Genomic DNA, 12575 nt, shown 5'->3' with positions numbered 1-12575 from the left:
ATCTAAAGTGGTTAAGTTTCCTTCCGCGCCTGTCTTTTGAATCCCCAAAACTAAGTTCTTTCCAACTTTGTAAACCACAATGCGATAACTACACTGATTTCGGATATATGTATGGCTCTTTCTCATTACGTTTTTCTTAGACTCTCAGTACTCTCTTAAGCAGTAAAACTGCCGTTTCTCTACCAGAGATCCAAGGAGGTCCTATATTTTCAAAGAAATCTGGAAATGATCCCTTTCAACTGATACCGAGGACAAAAAGAATAGCTTGTGGCATTCAAAACACAGTGCCGATGCATTTCTGCTACTGAATAAGAAGGTACATGCATAACTCCTCGAAGGATTTTTAATATTTTAATGCTGAAATTAACGCCAATATAACACTGAAAATAATTACTACCAAAGTTGTAAACTTCATCTTTACTTGTTTTGTTAAATGTAACTGAGTTCTTAAGCAGGAATCAAATTAAGAGATGTGAAAAGAAAGTATCTGCTTTCTAATTCTAAACTAGTATAACTGGAACCATGAAGGAACAGGCAGTTTTTCAATCTTTCCTGAACGCCTACCAACATTATGAAACCGTTTTCCAAATTTTTAAACATGCCTCGAGCTCTGTTTTATACAAGAATTTAAATAAAATTTAAATTAAATGAAAGTAGACTATGCAAACTTTATTTAATATACAGCAAAGATATTTAGTGTCTACCTTAAATGCTCTCCAATGCAAAAATATTTTTAATGATACAGTATATTTAGGATACATTATAAGATTACATCTGTATTTTGAGTTACATAAACATACCTATTGCTTAATCTTTCATGGATATCATTGCTTCCAATTCTGTACAGAATGAACGCAATAGTTGTTGCGTTCTTCTATTCTTCTGACACTAGTTGTTGCATTATTTTTTCTTCCTTCACGTTCGTACGGGGTTCGTATGGATTTGGAGTGAATAACGACGACACTACTTGATGAAGTATCGAAACACACTTTATTGGCCAGTATTGTCAGGACAGATCCAAAACACGTTCACAGTCGTCGATGAACTACTATAAACACACTGACACGATCAGCGACACAGCCTCCAGGTTATCAGGCTATCACGGTGGAGACAGCTTCACGGCAAAGCACTAAAGTACAGCTCCCGACTCTGGTTGGTCGTTCTCGGAACTTCATGTACTCTCGAGACTCTCCACGCTACAACTCGCGATGCACTCGACGACACTCAGAGCACAGCTCGCGACTCTTCGGTTCAGTCGTTCCCGGAGCTCAACACGCTCTCTCGACGATGCCACTAACCGCGATACACTAACAGACTCCTTCGGTGAACTCGACGACCCACTCGGCATTCGCTGCCCAGCTGTCAACGATCGACCCCGCAGGGATTCACTCGCTAGACGAGACACCAATTCAATACTGACTATCTCGCACTCTAGACGAGGCACTCTCACTCGCCCTCTCGACGAGGCACACTCTCAATGACTGACTACCAGCTCGGTAGACGAGGCACACACAATCTCGCACTCGACGAGGAACACTCACTGACTCTCCGCGTACCAGTAGGGTTTATATAGTTTTTGGCTTGTCTTCGAGAACATTCTGGGCTAAACCGGTAAGAATTCGTTCCAGAAGGTTCTCCATCCGTCCATGGCATATTGCCAATTTTGTCGCCAAATGGGTGATTTCTCGCCAAATGTGGCAACCCTGTCTTACCTTGCTATTTTATGGCAACCCTTAACCTACTTTGCGGGAAAGCTATCTCACAGCGCTTGTACATTTCGTAACAATATCATTACTTCCAATTCTGTACAGAATGAACGCAGCAGAGAATGATGTACCAATTATCATCAAAGAAATTTAAAAGTTTGTTGAATAACTGTTTACGGTAAAGCCCGCAAAGGCTATCTCTAAGACCAGACAGGATAGGTGTGCTTTCTTGGAGGACTTTGATTCAGAACATACATTTTCGAACTAACTCGCACTATATTCGCCGCGAATGATGGCACTTAAAAAATAAAGGCAATACTTTTAAGGTGTTAGGTTATTTTAACTTTTGTTATATATATATCTTACTTATATTAGGTATTTAGATAAGAAATTGAAAAATATATTATTCATTCATTACCTCATAATCATCTGCTTTTTCAATCTTCACTGTTTGGTGATTGTAACGAATATGACGAAGGCAGTCAAACTTAGTTGCCAAAGTTTTTATGTACTCATACATTAAAGTATGGTGCATATAATTGGGGTATTCTGCTGGTGGTGGACAATCACTAGCAGCTCCTAGTTCTTTGCTGGTGTTGATGATTGTTGTCTTCATTACAGAAGCAAGGCCGTCGACATCATCATCATGATACCTCCACAACCCTCCCAAATGGTCTGTTCTTTCAAAGCAAACTGGTTCTAGGCCTTCCTCTTTTAGCGCCTTTACGGCTCCTAAACCGCAAGGTCCAGCTCCTATGACTGCAACTCGTTTTGCTTCAGACATGATTAAGTCTGAAATGAAACAATGAAAAGCTCAATAGAAAATACACAAAATATCACAGTACATAATACAAATCAATAATGAACATTTTCGCATTACACTTTCACCTTGAAGGAATAACTATCAAGGCAGAGTTTATTTTCATAATCTATAAGTTGGAAAGGATATAAACAAAAATTTTCTTTCATGTGAATGCTTTTAGTTACAGTTTGCAAAATTTCTTATATAAGCTCATTTTCTAAACCCATGCGGTAAAACGTTATGAGTGAAAGCATTTATAGTCTCCTACGGCACTATCTCTTAAAATGCGACTTTTCAAAGCAGCTGTAAAAAGTATCTGTACTTATATTTTATAGCTCAACTGCCTTAGTAGAAGTCGCCAAATATCCTAAACGCGCCAAACTCTGCTAAACATGCGTATGACAGTTCTTCGGTTTTAATAAGCAATGTTGCTATTTTCATATCTGTTCTTATTGCAGTATTATAAGTTTCACCGCTTATATAAACAAATACTAATATTTTTTTTGTCTTAATCGCAATTTTAAAATTTGCGGTCGTAGGTCTTGTCTGCAGTGGTAGAAATAAGAATAAAATTTCTTCACCAGGGTTGCGTTTTGCCGCAAAATAGCTAATATGAGCAATTGCTCTTGAATCTACTCTTAAAGCGATTGCCATAAAATTTTCCACCAGAATGAAACCATAAAAACCTCCTTATAAAGTAGTGTTTTGACAGATTTTTTCATGTAAAATAATAATAAGTACTCTTCTGTTATCGGGACCGGATTCAGAAACGTATATATTAAGACATAAGAAAACGTATATATGTATGGTTATATGTGTTCATGCATATATGTACGTACGCATATATGTGTGTATACACACACACAATATACGCACATACAAACATACACATCTGCATTGATACATACATACAAAAGTGCATGGATACAAACATACACAAGTGCATGGATACATACATACACAAGTGCATGGATACATACATACACATGTGCATGGGTACATACATACACATGTGCATGGGTACATACATACACATGTGCATGGGTACATACATACACATGTGCATGGGTACATACATACACATGTGCATGGGTACATACATACACATGTGCATGGGTACATACATACACATGTGCATAGATACATACATACACCTCTGAATCCGGTCCCGATAGCAGAAAATTACCTAATAGTAATTACACATAATAAATGTACGCATGCATTAATTTTTTCCCCAATTATGAGCCATCATTCTTAGTCTTCTATAAAAAAGTCGCCAAATTGCGCAAAAGTGGTTGTGCTAATGAGTTCCAGTTATCACTGATAAAGCAAAGAAAAGTAAACACATTTACAGCCACTGCACAGGGTAATGAGTTGATTAAATCGATTCAACAGTTTTTTTATACTGTTTCTTCGTCAACCAGAACATATAGAGTGAAATCCCGGTTATTTATCTCCGATTTTTGCCAGACCCTGTCTAAAAGAAAAGTAAGAGTTTATTTAATTACCTTACCGAACGGTAAATATAATTGCTATCAGAACCCATCAGCGTCAAATAAAACTGTCTGCGGAAAATCGGAAAATACATGCAAAAGTCTGCCTTCCCCTAGGGCACATACCCTTGTGTGCTTTGCTATATTCAAATTACCAACCTCAACTATATTATAAACATGTTATTTACTGTAACTATGAATTGCGAACAATGCATTGTGAAAAGTATAGCAATCTTGCATTCACAAATAATTTTTTTAACTGCATCATAGCAATATATAAAATGAATTGTAACCTTCATGTGCAAATTAAATTAAGAGTAATTGTTATGATCTCGGAACAGTATATTGAGCTGAACCGTACGCTAGTGTTGCAGTATTAATTATACTTCACAGTGTAATTAGCAAAATTTTTTATAGAATAGGTACTGTTAAAGGAACCTTATAAATGAATCACTATATTATAATTAGTTGTAACATTATTTGAGAATTCATTCTGTCGTGGATGTCGTCAGCAGCTGCTCATCGATACTACTGTTGACAGAACTCACTGAGACAGAATGCCTCTACATATTGACTAGCTGCCCTGTTGATAGAGAAATGTGAAATGTTCACTTAAAATACAAAAAGGAAAGTGCGTGGGCTAAAAGCAGTGACAGCAGATGATGTCAGAGTAATTGAAAATTGTTTTTATCCACAATATTTGAATTAATTCGTAATTTGGAATATATAAACAAATTATATTAAATCCTCTACTGAAAGTAAATTGCTCAATTTTAAAAATACAGACTTTAATTTTCTCTTTCACATTGACTCCTATCGAAATATAAATACTGGTTGAAGTAAGGCCGGCACCTGTGCATCCATTTACGCATATTAGTATCGCTGGACCTTATTAACTGCCAAGCTTCCGCCCCACACTGCCAAGCTTCCGACAGACACAGCTATAAGAAAAGTTAGCGGTTGTCGGCCAAGGAAAGCAACGGTGACTGATGACTGATATATCACTTTGCAGGCGAAAAGAGATCGAAACCAAACAGAGAGCAACATCGCTCAGCAGTTGCGTACGGCGACCGGATGAGAGGTGTTCCATTTTGTGACCAGATGACTTCACATGGTCTGCTGGCCCGCCGTCGTGTACGCTGTATACAATTGACAGTAGTCTGAAAACGATTCTTGGCGCTGGTTGCCATGAACAGAAGTGAGGACGCGCTTTCATTCCAATAACGTCAGGAAAAGAGACCGTTTGGGTTGTCCTGGCGTGCTTGTATGGGAAGGCATAATGACGAACGGTAGGGCGGAGGTTTTCGACACAGGTTTACTTACCGGAGATCGTTACCGTAATGAAGTTATTCTCTCCCACATGCGCCTTTTCTGGAGTGTCATTGGTCTCGACCATGACAATGTGCGGTATGGGTTGGCCTGCGTACTACCCTGGTACCTTTAATTCCAATGAACATGCGTGTGTTACTTGAGGGAGGTGTCTTGCGGCATGATGTTACTCTCTGGAAAACACCAGAAAACTGAAGATGCTCTTTGAGGAAAGGGAACTCTTACCCCAAGAATTGGAAGAAAATTTGGTGCTGAGTATCGACAGACAGTGGAACACAATCATTGCAATTAGGTGGAGGTCATATCTCTTACTAAGGCTCTTTGGTTTGTAGTTCTCTGTCTTATCCAGTTAGGTTTTTTTATACCAACATCATTGTGTGAATAAAACCTTTTCCTATTTGTTCCGTACTGTATACGTCCTATTCATTTTTTTGCTACTATACTTTCCTCATTATTTAAGTAGCAATTTGTGCTTCTGTAGTATGAATTTCTTGTCTCCCAGTTGAAGTTTGCTGGAATTAAGGCAAAAATCGGGAGAACTGCTTAAGTTTTGTAAGTAAATTGTTAATAATATTTTTCTGTTGATTATAATGTGGGTTATTTCTCTTTCCTATACTTTTTAAGCGTCCTTGCATTAAATAAGATCTTGAATTAACTGAGGACGCCATCTTCACTTATCCGGTTAATTGCTTCTGTTTTGGATTGGTTTTATTAATTATGGCAAAGCACTCGAGGGCTATCTGTCTAAGGGAAGGGGTGCCTTCGTGAAAGAATTTCTAAGGGAAACTGGATCGCACCCGCAATACAAAGGGAAAAAGTCACGAAAACGTTCATGCAGCCAGCCTTGTAATGTATTTTGCAGTAACTGACAAAACAGATAATCTTCTTAGTAAAACATAAATTTTATTTTTAGTTTACGGAGATAGATAATTTGTATACAATTCTTAAGTGGCAAAATTTTCATACATCTACTAGCTGGTCAAACTTCAGAATAACAATTTTCAAACAATTTCTTCTGTTGCTGAGCAACAGTTACATCATACAAATATGACTTCAATAATTAATACAGTTATTTGTTAAATAACAAGATATTACAACCTGTTCGCAGGGATTCGTAAGGTCTAAGCACCAGTGTTTAGCGGCTGGCCACTGGTGGGGCCCGGTTAATCGAGAGTTAATTTAACAAAAGCTGAGCATAACGACACTTAAAGGTAAGGAGGGTTCTAAAAGACATTACGCAGCACCATCTATGAGGAAAAGAAAGGAAGCAACTTAGGAAGGAGAAAGCTACTGAGGAAAACAGAAAAAAAAAAAAAAAAATCGAATAACAAATTAAGCTACTCAAAATCAGGAAAAGTGTGATACGAATTCAAATAATAAAGAAAATAAGGAAAAATTTTATGACAAGAGAAAGCTTCGAAGAAATTAAATTTGTCAAATTAAAATATGTTTTGAATAATTTCAGCAGAAGAAAATTTTAGCAGATAATTAAGAGATCCAACAATATGAACCAAACCCAAGTTTCTCACGAGTTTGATGCAACAATTTAAAAACTGTCTGGTTTGATTATTTTTTAATAAGCCAAGTTAATTGGTGGAAAATGATGCCATGATTTCTTTAAAAATTCATACTTAGATTTGGATCTATAAAGGCATAACTGTGTTAGTAGTGAATAGATTAAAAAGTAGTTTTCAATTAAATTTATGCAAAATATTCGTGAAGTAATTAATAAAAGGAAGGAAAGGAATAGCAATCAAATTACTACGATCAACATGGAAAAGAAGTTTTCTTTCTTCTTCTTTTTTTTTTTAATAGCAAGAGGACAAATGCCTTTTTTATAACAAGCAGAATTTAATTCCTAGCTCATGTTCAAACATTCTCTCAAAAGTTTTAATGATTTAAGTAAAAATTTAAATGCCTTTTTGAAGAGCCTTTTCGTAATTTAGTGAGCAAATCATAATCATATAACATATACTTCTTACATATATATCAGCTGACATATAATAAATTACGCTATTATGAACAGCATTATTAAGAACATATAAAATTTAAAGTCAAAGATTTAAAAAACAACATACTATTTCTACAAAAAATATTATTTTTAAACATAATGTTTTAAAATTTAAAAAACAATTAACAGTTTAACAAATAATATATTTTATACGACAAATGGTAATATTTGACATCAATACAATTTTTTTTATATCTTACATAAAAAGATTACCTTAAAATTATATAAGAAAACACAAATCACTTTAAGGCAACCTATTAAAGCTGTTAAAATTTAGCATACTGTTTTTCCATCTTTAAAAAGCAAACTAAGAAGATGACGCATATTTGCTGAAATAATTTATGATTTAATTTTAGATAAAATTAGTAATAGAATTTTAATAAGTAAATATATTTCAATCTATTTTAAGCGACTCAGATTTAGTAAGAAGATACATTACTAGTTTCTTTGTTTCCCGTAAGTGTTCTTTTCTTGTGCATTCACGCATATCACAAAAATGAACAGGGAAATTAAGAATCGTCTAAATAACAGCCCTTTATCAAGGATCAAAGTACACAACAAGATATAAAAAAATTTATCAGAAAGATTAGATATATTCATATTTTTATTAGCCTACTCATTATGCAAACTTTATCATGACACTAAATTTAGGCAATATAAAAGGAAATACATAAAAAAGAAAATAATTTTTAGGAATTTGAGCTTTACGTTATGTAAAAAAAAAAAAAGAAAAAGAAAAAAAAAAAGAAAAAAAAAAAAAAAAAAGGCATAATGATAAGACACGTATAAATGTTCTATTTTTAGTAATAAATATCGTACAATTAGCGTGAGTATCCTATAACAGGACTTAAAATTGCATTATTTTATTTGTTTATTAATTAAATCTGACACACTTCAATTATTTGATCACGCCAAAGTGTACTAGGATTATCTGTTTAAAGGAAAGCATGCCTTCGTACAGATCTTTCTAAGGAAAACTGACTTGTGTTTAAGTTACGCACAGGAAAAACCATGAAGCAGCACATGTAATCAGTCCATTAGCTAGGATTCGAATCCAATGTCGAACTATCAGAGTTCAGTGGGCTTATCCACTCCGGCACTAACGTATTTAAAGCAAATGAAAAAGTTAGCTTCATGTCGGTTTATTTTAAAGAAAGAAACAGCAAGAAAAGTAGCCATTATTGAAACCTAATGCATAAAAAACTAAGTAGCTACATTCTGAAATGAAAAGCAGTAATCTTTTCTAAGGAAAAGGATTTTTAAGATCGATCCACATTTAAGGCAACATATACATATTTATATAAGCAAGCACTTTTTTTTTAACCATACAGTTCAATTTTATTTACATTTCATAAAAAGCAAGACTAGATAACAGAAAAGAATAAAAATTAAATTCAAGTCATTGGAAGAAGTAATAAGAAAGAGACTGAGCGATTAAGTTGTTATTCTTCATCAGAAAGCAGACAACAGTTTTATCACAATCTGCCACTTTTCCAAATTCATTTTTGATTAATTTTCTAAAAATTAAGCTAATAAGAAATAATTACAGAATTTCTTAATCAGAAATGAATCTGTCTAGAATCAAAAAATGCCAGTTTTTTAAAACAAAAGAAAACAATAATAATAGTAAGAAATAAAATAATTGGTAGCAATATCTAATTAAAAGTACTAAGTAAAACCTTTCAGCTAGACCAAAATTTCAACTACTAAAATCAAAGTGCACAACTATATCCTGAAGCTATTTTAAAACAAAAATACCTTAAACATAATTAAAACACAACAGAGTTATGCAAAACGCAAGTACAAATTCATCATTATAAAAACATATCAAAGTAAGAAAATGAAGAAAAACTAAAAATTTATTTTTTACTTTTACCGAAACTCTCAATTATCAAGTCAGAACGGAGAAGGTAAACTTTTGCGAAGTCGAGTTACAAAGAAAAAATATATAGTACAGTAAAATGGCAACAGTTTACTTTCTCTATATTGGCTGTATAGTTTAGAGCTTTGGTACGTTAAAAAACTTCGGTCTTCATGTTCTTTTTTTTTTTAATTTTTATTTAGTTTGATAATTTGACATTTTTTACAATGAATTTTTATTTGTGTTCAGCATAATTTTGCTCTATTTATAACCTCGCTAAAGGTATTTATTAATTTTGTTTTAAACACAGAATGAGGCGATAGAGCTTCTTTAGTTTTCTTTGGTCAGTATTACACTTTGATGATATCAGTTTAATTGAAACTTGTACTGGTTCTTATACTGGAAGTTCTAACCTGGTACCTTTAATTACTACTGCTGCCAATTACTTACTTTGTTTTGTTTTAGAAAACATTTTTGCGACTAAAGTGCCATGTTCCTCTCGATTTCCCATGATGTCTTTGTTTGAAATTTCAGGGCAGGTTTATTTCTGGTTGCAAATTTTGGAAATTATTGCTTATGCGATTAAAACTCCAAGTAAAAAAAAAAAAAAAATGGTGAAAAGTAATCAAAATTCATACATAAATGGGTTGCTTGCTCCCTGATGACGAATAGCAACTTTAGCTTTCCATCTCTTTCTTATTATTCGGCCCACCAGCGGCCGAGCGGTAAAGTCGCTGAACACTGGTAGTTCGGTCCGAGGTTCGAATCCCGCGAACGGGCTGGCTGCATGGGCGTTTTCGTGGTTTTCCCCATGTGTAACGTGTATACGAGCCAGTTTCCCTTAGAAAGTCCTCCACGAAAGGCATCCCTCCCCTTAGGCAGATAGCCCTCGTGTGCTTTGCCATAATTAAATACACACATTTTCTTATTATTCCTTCCAATACTTTTAAGTGAGTTTCAGTCTTTTCTTTTCCTTTTGTTTTTGCTATCTAGGCTTGCTCTCCATGTAAAACTAAAGTAAACTAAACTAACTACCTGTACTTCCAAAGTAAACTAACTTTCGGTAAATAAAATTTAAAAATTTCTAAAAACACAAGACAAAAACTTCCACATTTTTCTATAGCAGCAATTAGCGCGCAATTAATGAAAGGAAAAATTCACTTGTTTTCTTCTATTTCCTGAATTATGTATATATGTATCTATTTAATATTAGATTATTAAGTATATTACCTCCTCGGAAATAAAGTAATTAAATTAGAATTCTATTGTAATGAATTTACTTATTAACATATTTAAAACTGACCAGTTAAAATTGAATAATTAAATGCGAAAGTGCAACCACCAAACTAAGTAATTATCGTTCTTGACCGGAAATTAGTTGACGTTTCATGGGAAATAAACTAATTTCTGATCAATTAAACAATAATTAATAGATGCGAAAGTGTTTCGTCTTTTTCGTTCGTTTTTCTTTCTTAATTTATCAGAAATTAACTTGTTCCCCTTGAAAAGTAAACTAACTTCCGGTTAATAACGATAATTACTTAGCTTGTTAGTTGCACTTTCGCATTTAATTATTCAAGTATTTAATTATTAAACATGCTAATGAGTAAATTTATTATAATAGAATTCTAACTACACTACTTTATTTTCCAAGGAGATAATATATTCAATAATCTGCTATTTTCTAGTAAAAACATTAGGCTAATCTTTGGAATATGGTAACAGGTAGATTGGCGACATTTTGGTAAGGCGATAAAGGTTACTAGCTAGGACTTAAACAGTGTACATGGATAAAGTCAAGAGTGTGCGCAATGCCATTTTTGTGCAATTCTGGAATTTTTTTTAAGTGAAAATAGGTCGACGTGTACATGGATACCGTGTTTGTGCAATTCTTAAAAACGCGGCAAGCAGTTTGCGATTCTGCACTTTCTCCCAATTTCGCACCTAATCTTCGTCATGATTAAGCACTTTTGTTCCATAAAAGTTCTAGGATAAGCGTAATTCGGCTAGCAGATTGTTGGAAAAAAAATGTTGAGTAAAAGAAAAAAAAAAAAAAAATGCCTTTACTTCGTGAAAACAAAATGGCGTCCAAACAAAAACTAGCAGATTGCTGTAGCAGGGTTGGTCGCCAAATTTTCGCCAAAAAATCGCCAAGTTACCATAATCCAAAGATTAACCAAAAATTATTTTATTACTTAGAAGCTTTCGCGCAAATAATAGGCAATTTATTCTAATAAATACCTTGTTTATTTATTTGTATAATCCTACGAAAATTTTTTTGCAACAAAAGTATCCGAATATATATATATATATATATATGCAAGATGGAGAATACCTATATTAAAATTTAAATATTAAGTCTAATTTTTCAGTTTAGTTATTTCACCTTTTTGCTTCCTTGTACGAAGTATTGTAATTGCCCAAAATTTCGGATATCATATTTCAACGAAAATATCCATTTTGACCGCTCTCCAATCCATGTGAACGATGTTTTTGCTCGACATGTGCATTTACGGACACTTTTTTCCATAACTAACTATAAAATGGATTCAGAAGAGAACTTTTCGTGACGTCGGTACGTATCTCGCATAACTCAAAAACGATTAGCCGTAGAACATTGAATTTTTGTATATGGGACTGCTATAACATGGAATTGTGCACCTCCCGTTTTCGTCGAAATCGGCCACACCAAACATATTTACAATTTATTTACTAGTAGATTATTGAATATATTATCTCCTATACCCACTTTGTTATCCCGCTCAGACAACTCAGTTTTTTTATTCTTATGTGGTGGTGAATTGTGCATTTTTTGCTTTAAAAGTGATTGAATTACGTTGTTCTTATGTTTCTGTTAAGGTTTTTACGCCTTTAGTTAATCTGCAAGCAGTAGTTGTAGAATTATCAACAATTTAAAAGCTTAAGTGGCACTAGGCCTAACGAGGTTACCATTTGTTTACATTTGAAACTTGGTATAATGGCGAATTAAGTCAATTGGTACACGAACTTTAGTGTCTTTTCCCTCAGTGGGACCAAAACGTAACTTTCAGTTTTGCGCACCGAAAATTTCATCTTCCTGTCCGCTGGCCGAATTGTTTGTTTTTGCTTGGAAACTAATTTTAATTGTAAAAATTGTTTCTTTTAATAGTCTTTAACTGAATTTGGTGTTTTATGTTTTTCTGCGTTTTACAATTTTTAATGAAGATGTTTTGAGTTTTTATGTATTTTTGCCTTGCCGCGAAGTGAATTAACTAAATGAGAAATATGAATGAAATGAAATGAATGAAATTCAAGGAAATAAGTTTAAATGAAATGCAGCAAAAAATGTGTGTAATTTAATAGGTTGTACAAGGAAGTCGTGTGGTGTCCATAT

The 12575-nt window shown here is 33.8% G+C and overlaps 1 protein-coding gene and 1 long non-coding RNA gene across 4 annotated transcripts in view; one reads left to right on the top strand and one right to left on the bottom strand.

Annotated features, from left to right (window-relative positions):
• Positions 1-12575, top strand: part of LOC118202871 (uncharacterized) — a 174423-nt gene that overhangs the window by 61051 nt on the left and 100797 nt on the right. The gene's annotated exons all lie outside the window — the stretch shown is intronic.
• LOC118191051 (flavin-containing monooxygenase 5-like) overlaps positions 1-12575 on the bottom strand; it is a 57336-nt gene that overhangs the window by 31155 nt on the left and 13606 nt on the right. Inside the window, exons 1-2 of one of the 3 annotated variants that reach the window (XM_035361846.2) lie at positions 7781-7895; positions 2125-2498 (exon numbers count right to left, since the gene is read on the bottom strand). In XM_035361846.2, coding sequence (XP_035217737.1) covers positions 2125-2498; positions 7781-7820 — 414 coding nt within the window. In that variant the 5' untranslated portion in view covers positions 7821-7895. Of the gene's footprint in view, positions 1-2124; positions 2499-7554; positions 7671-7780; positions 7896-12575 lie in introns of those variants that run through there. The other 2 variants (XM_035361847.2, XM_035361848.2) reach the window with 2 other exon arrangements.

This window comes from Stegodyphus dumicola, chromosome X2, assembly GCF_044657685.1.
Source record: "Stegodyphus dumicola isolate Sdum_Otavi_A_Nest chromosome X2, ASM4465768v1".
Classification (NCBI taxonomy): domain Eukaryota; kingdom Metazoa; phylum Arthropoda; class Arachnida; order Araneae; family Eresidae; genus Stegodyphus; species Stegodyphus dumicola.
This window is presented reverse-complemented; position numbering and strand designations above follow the sequence as displayed.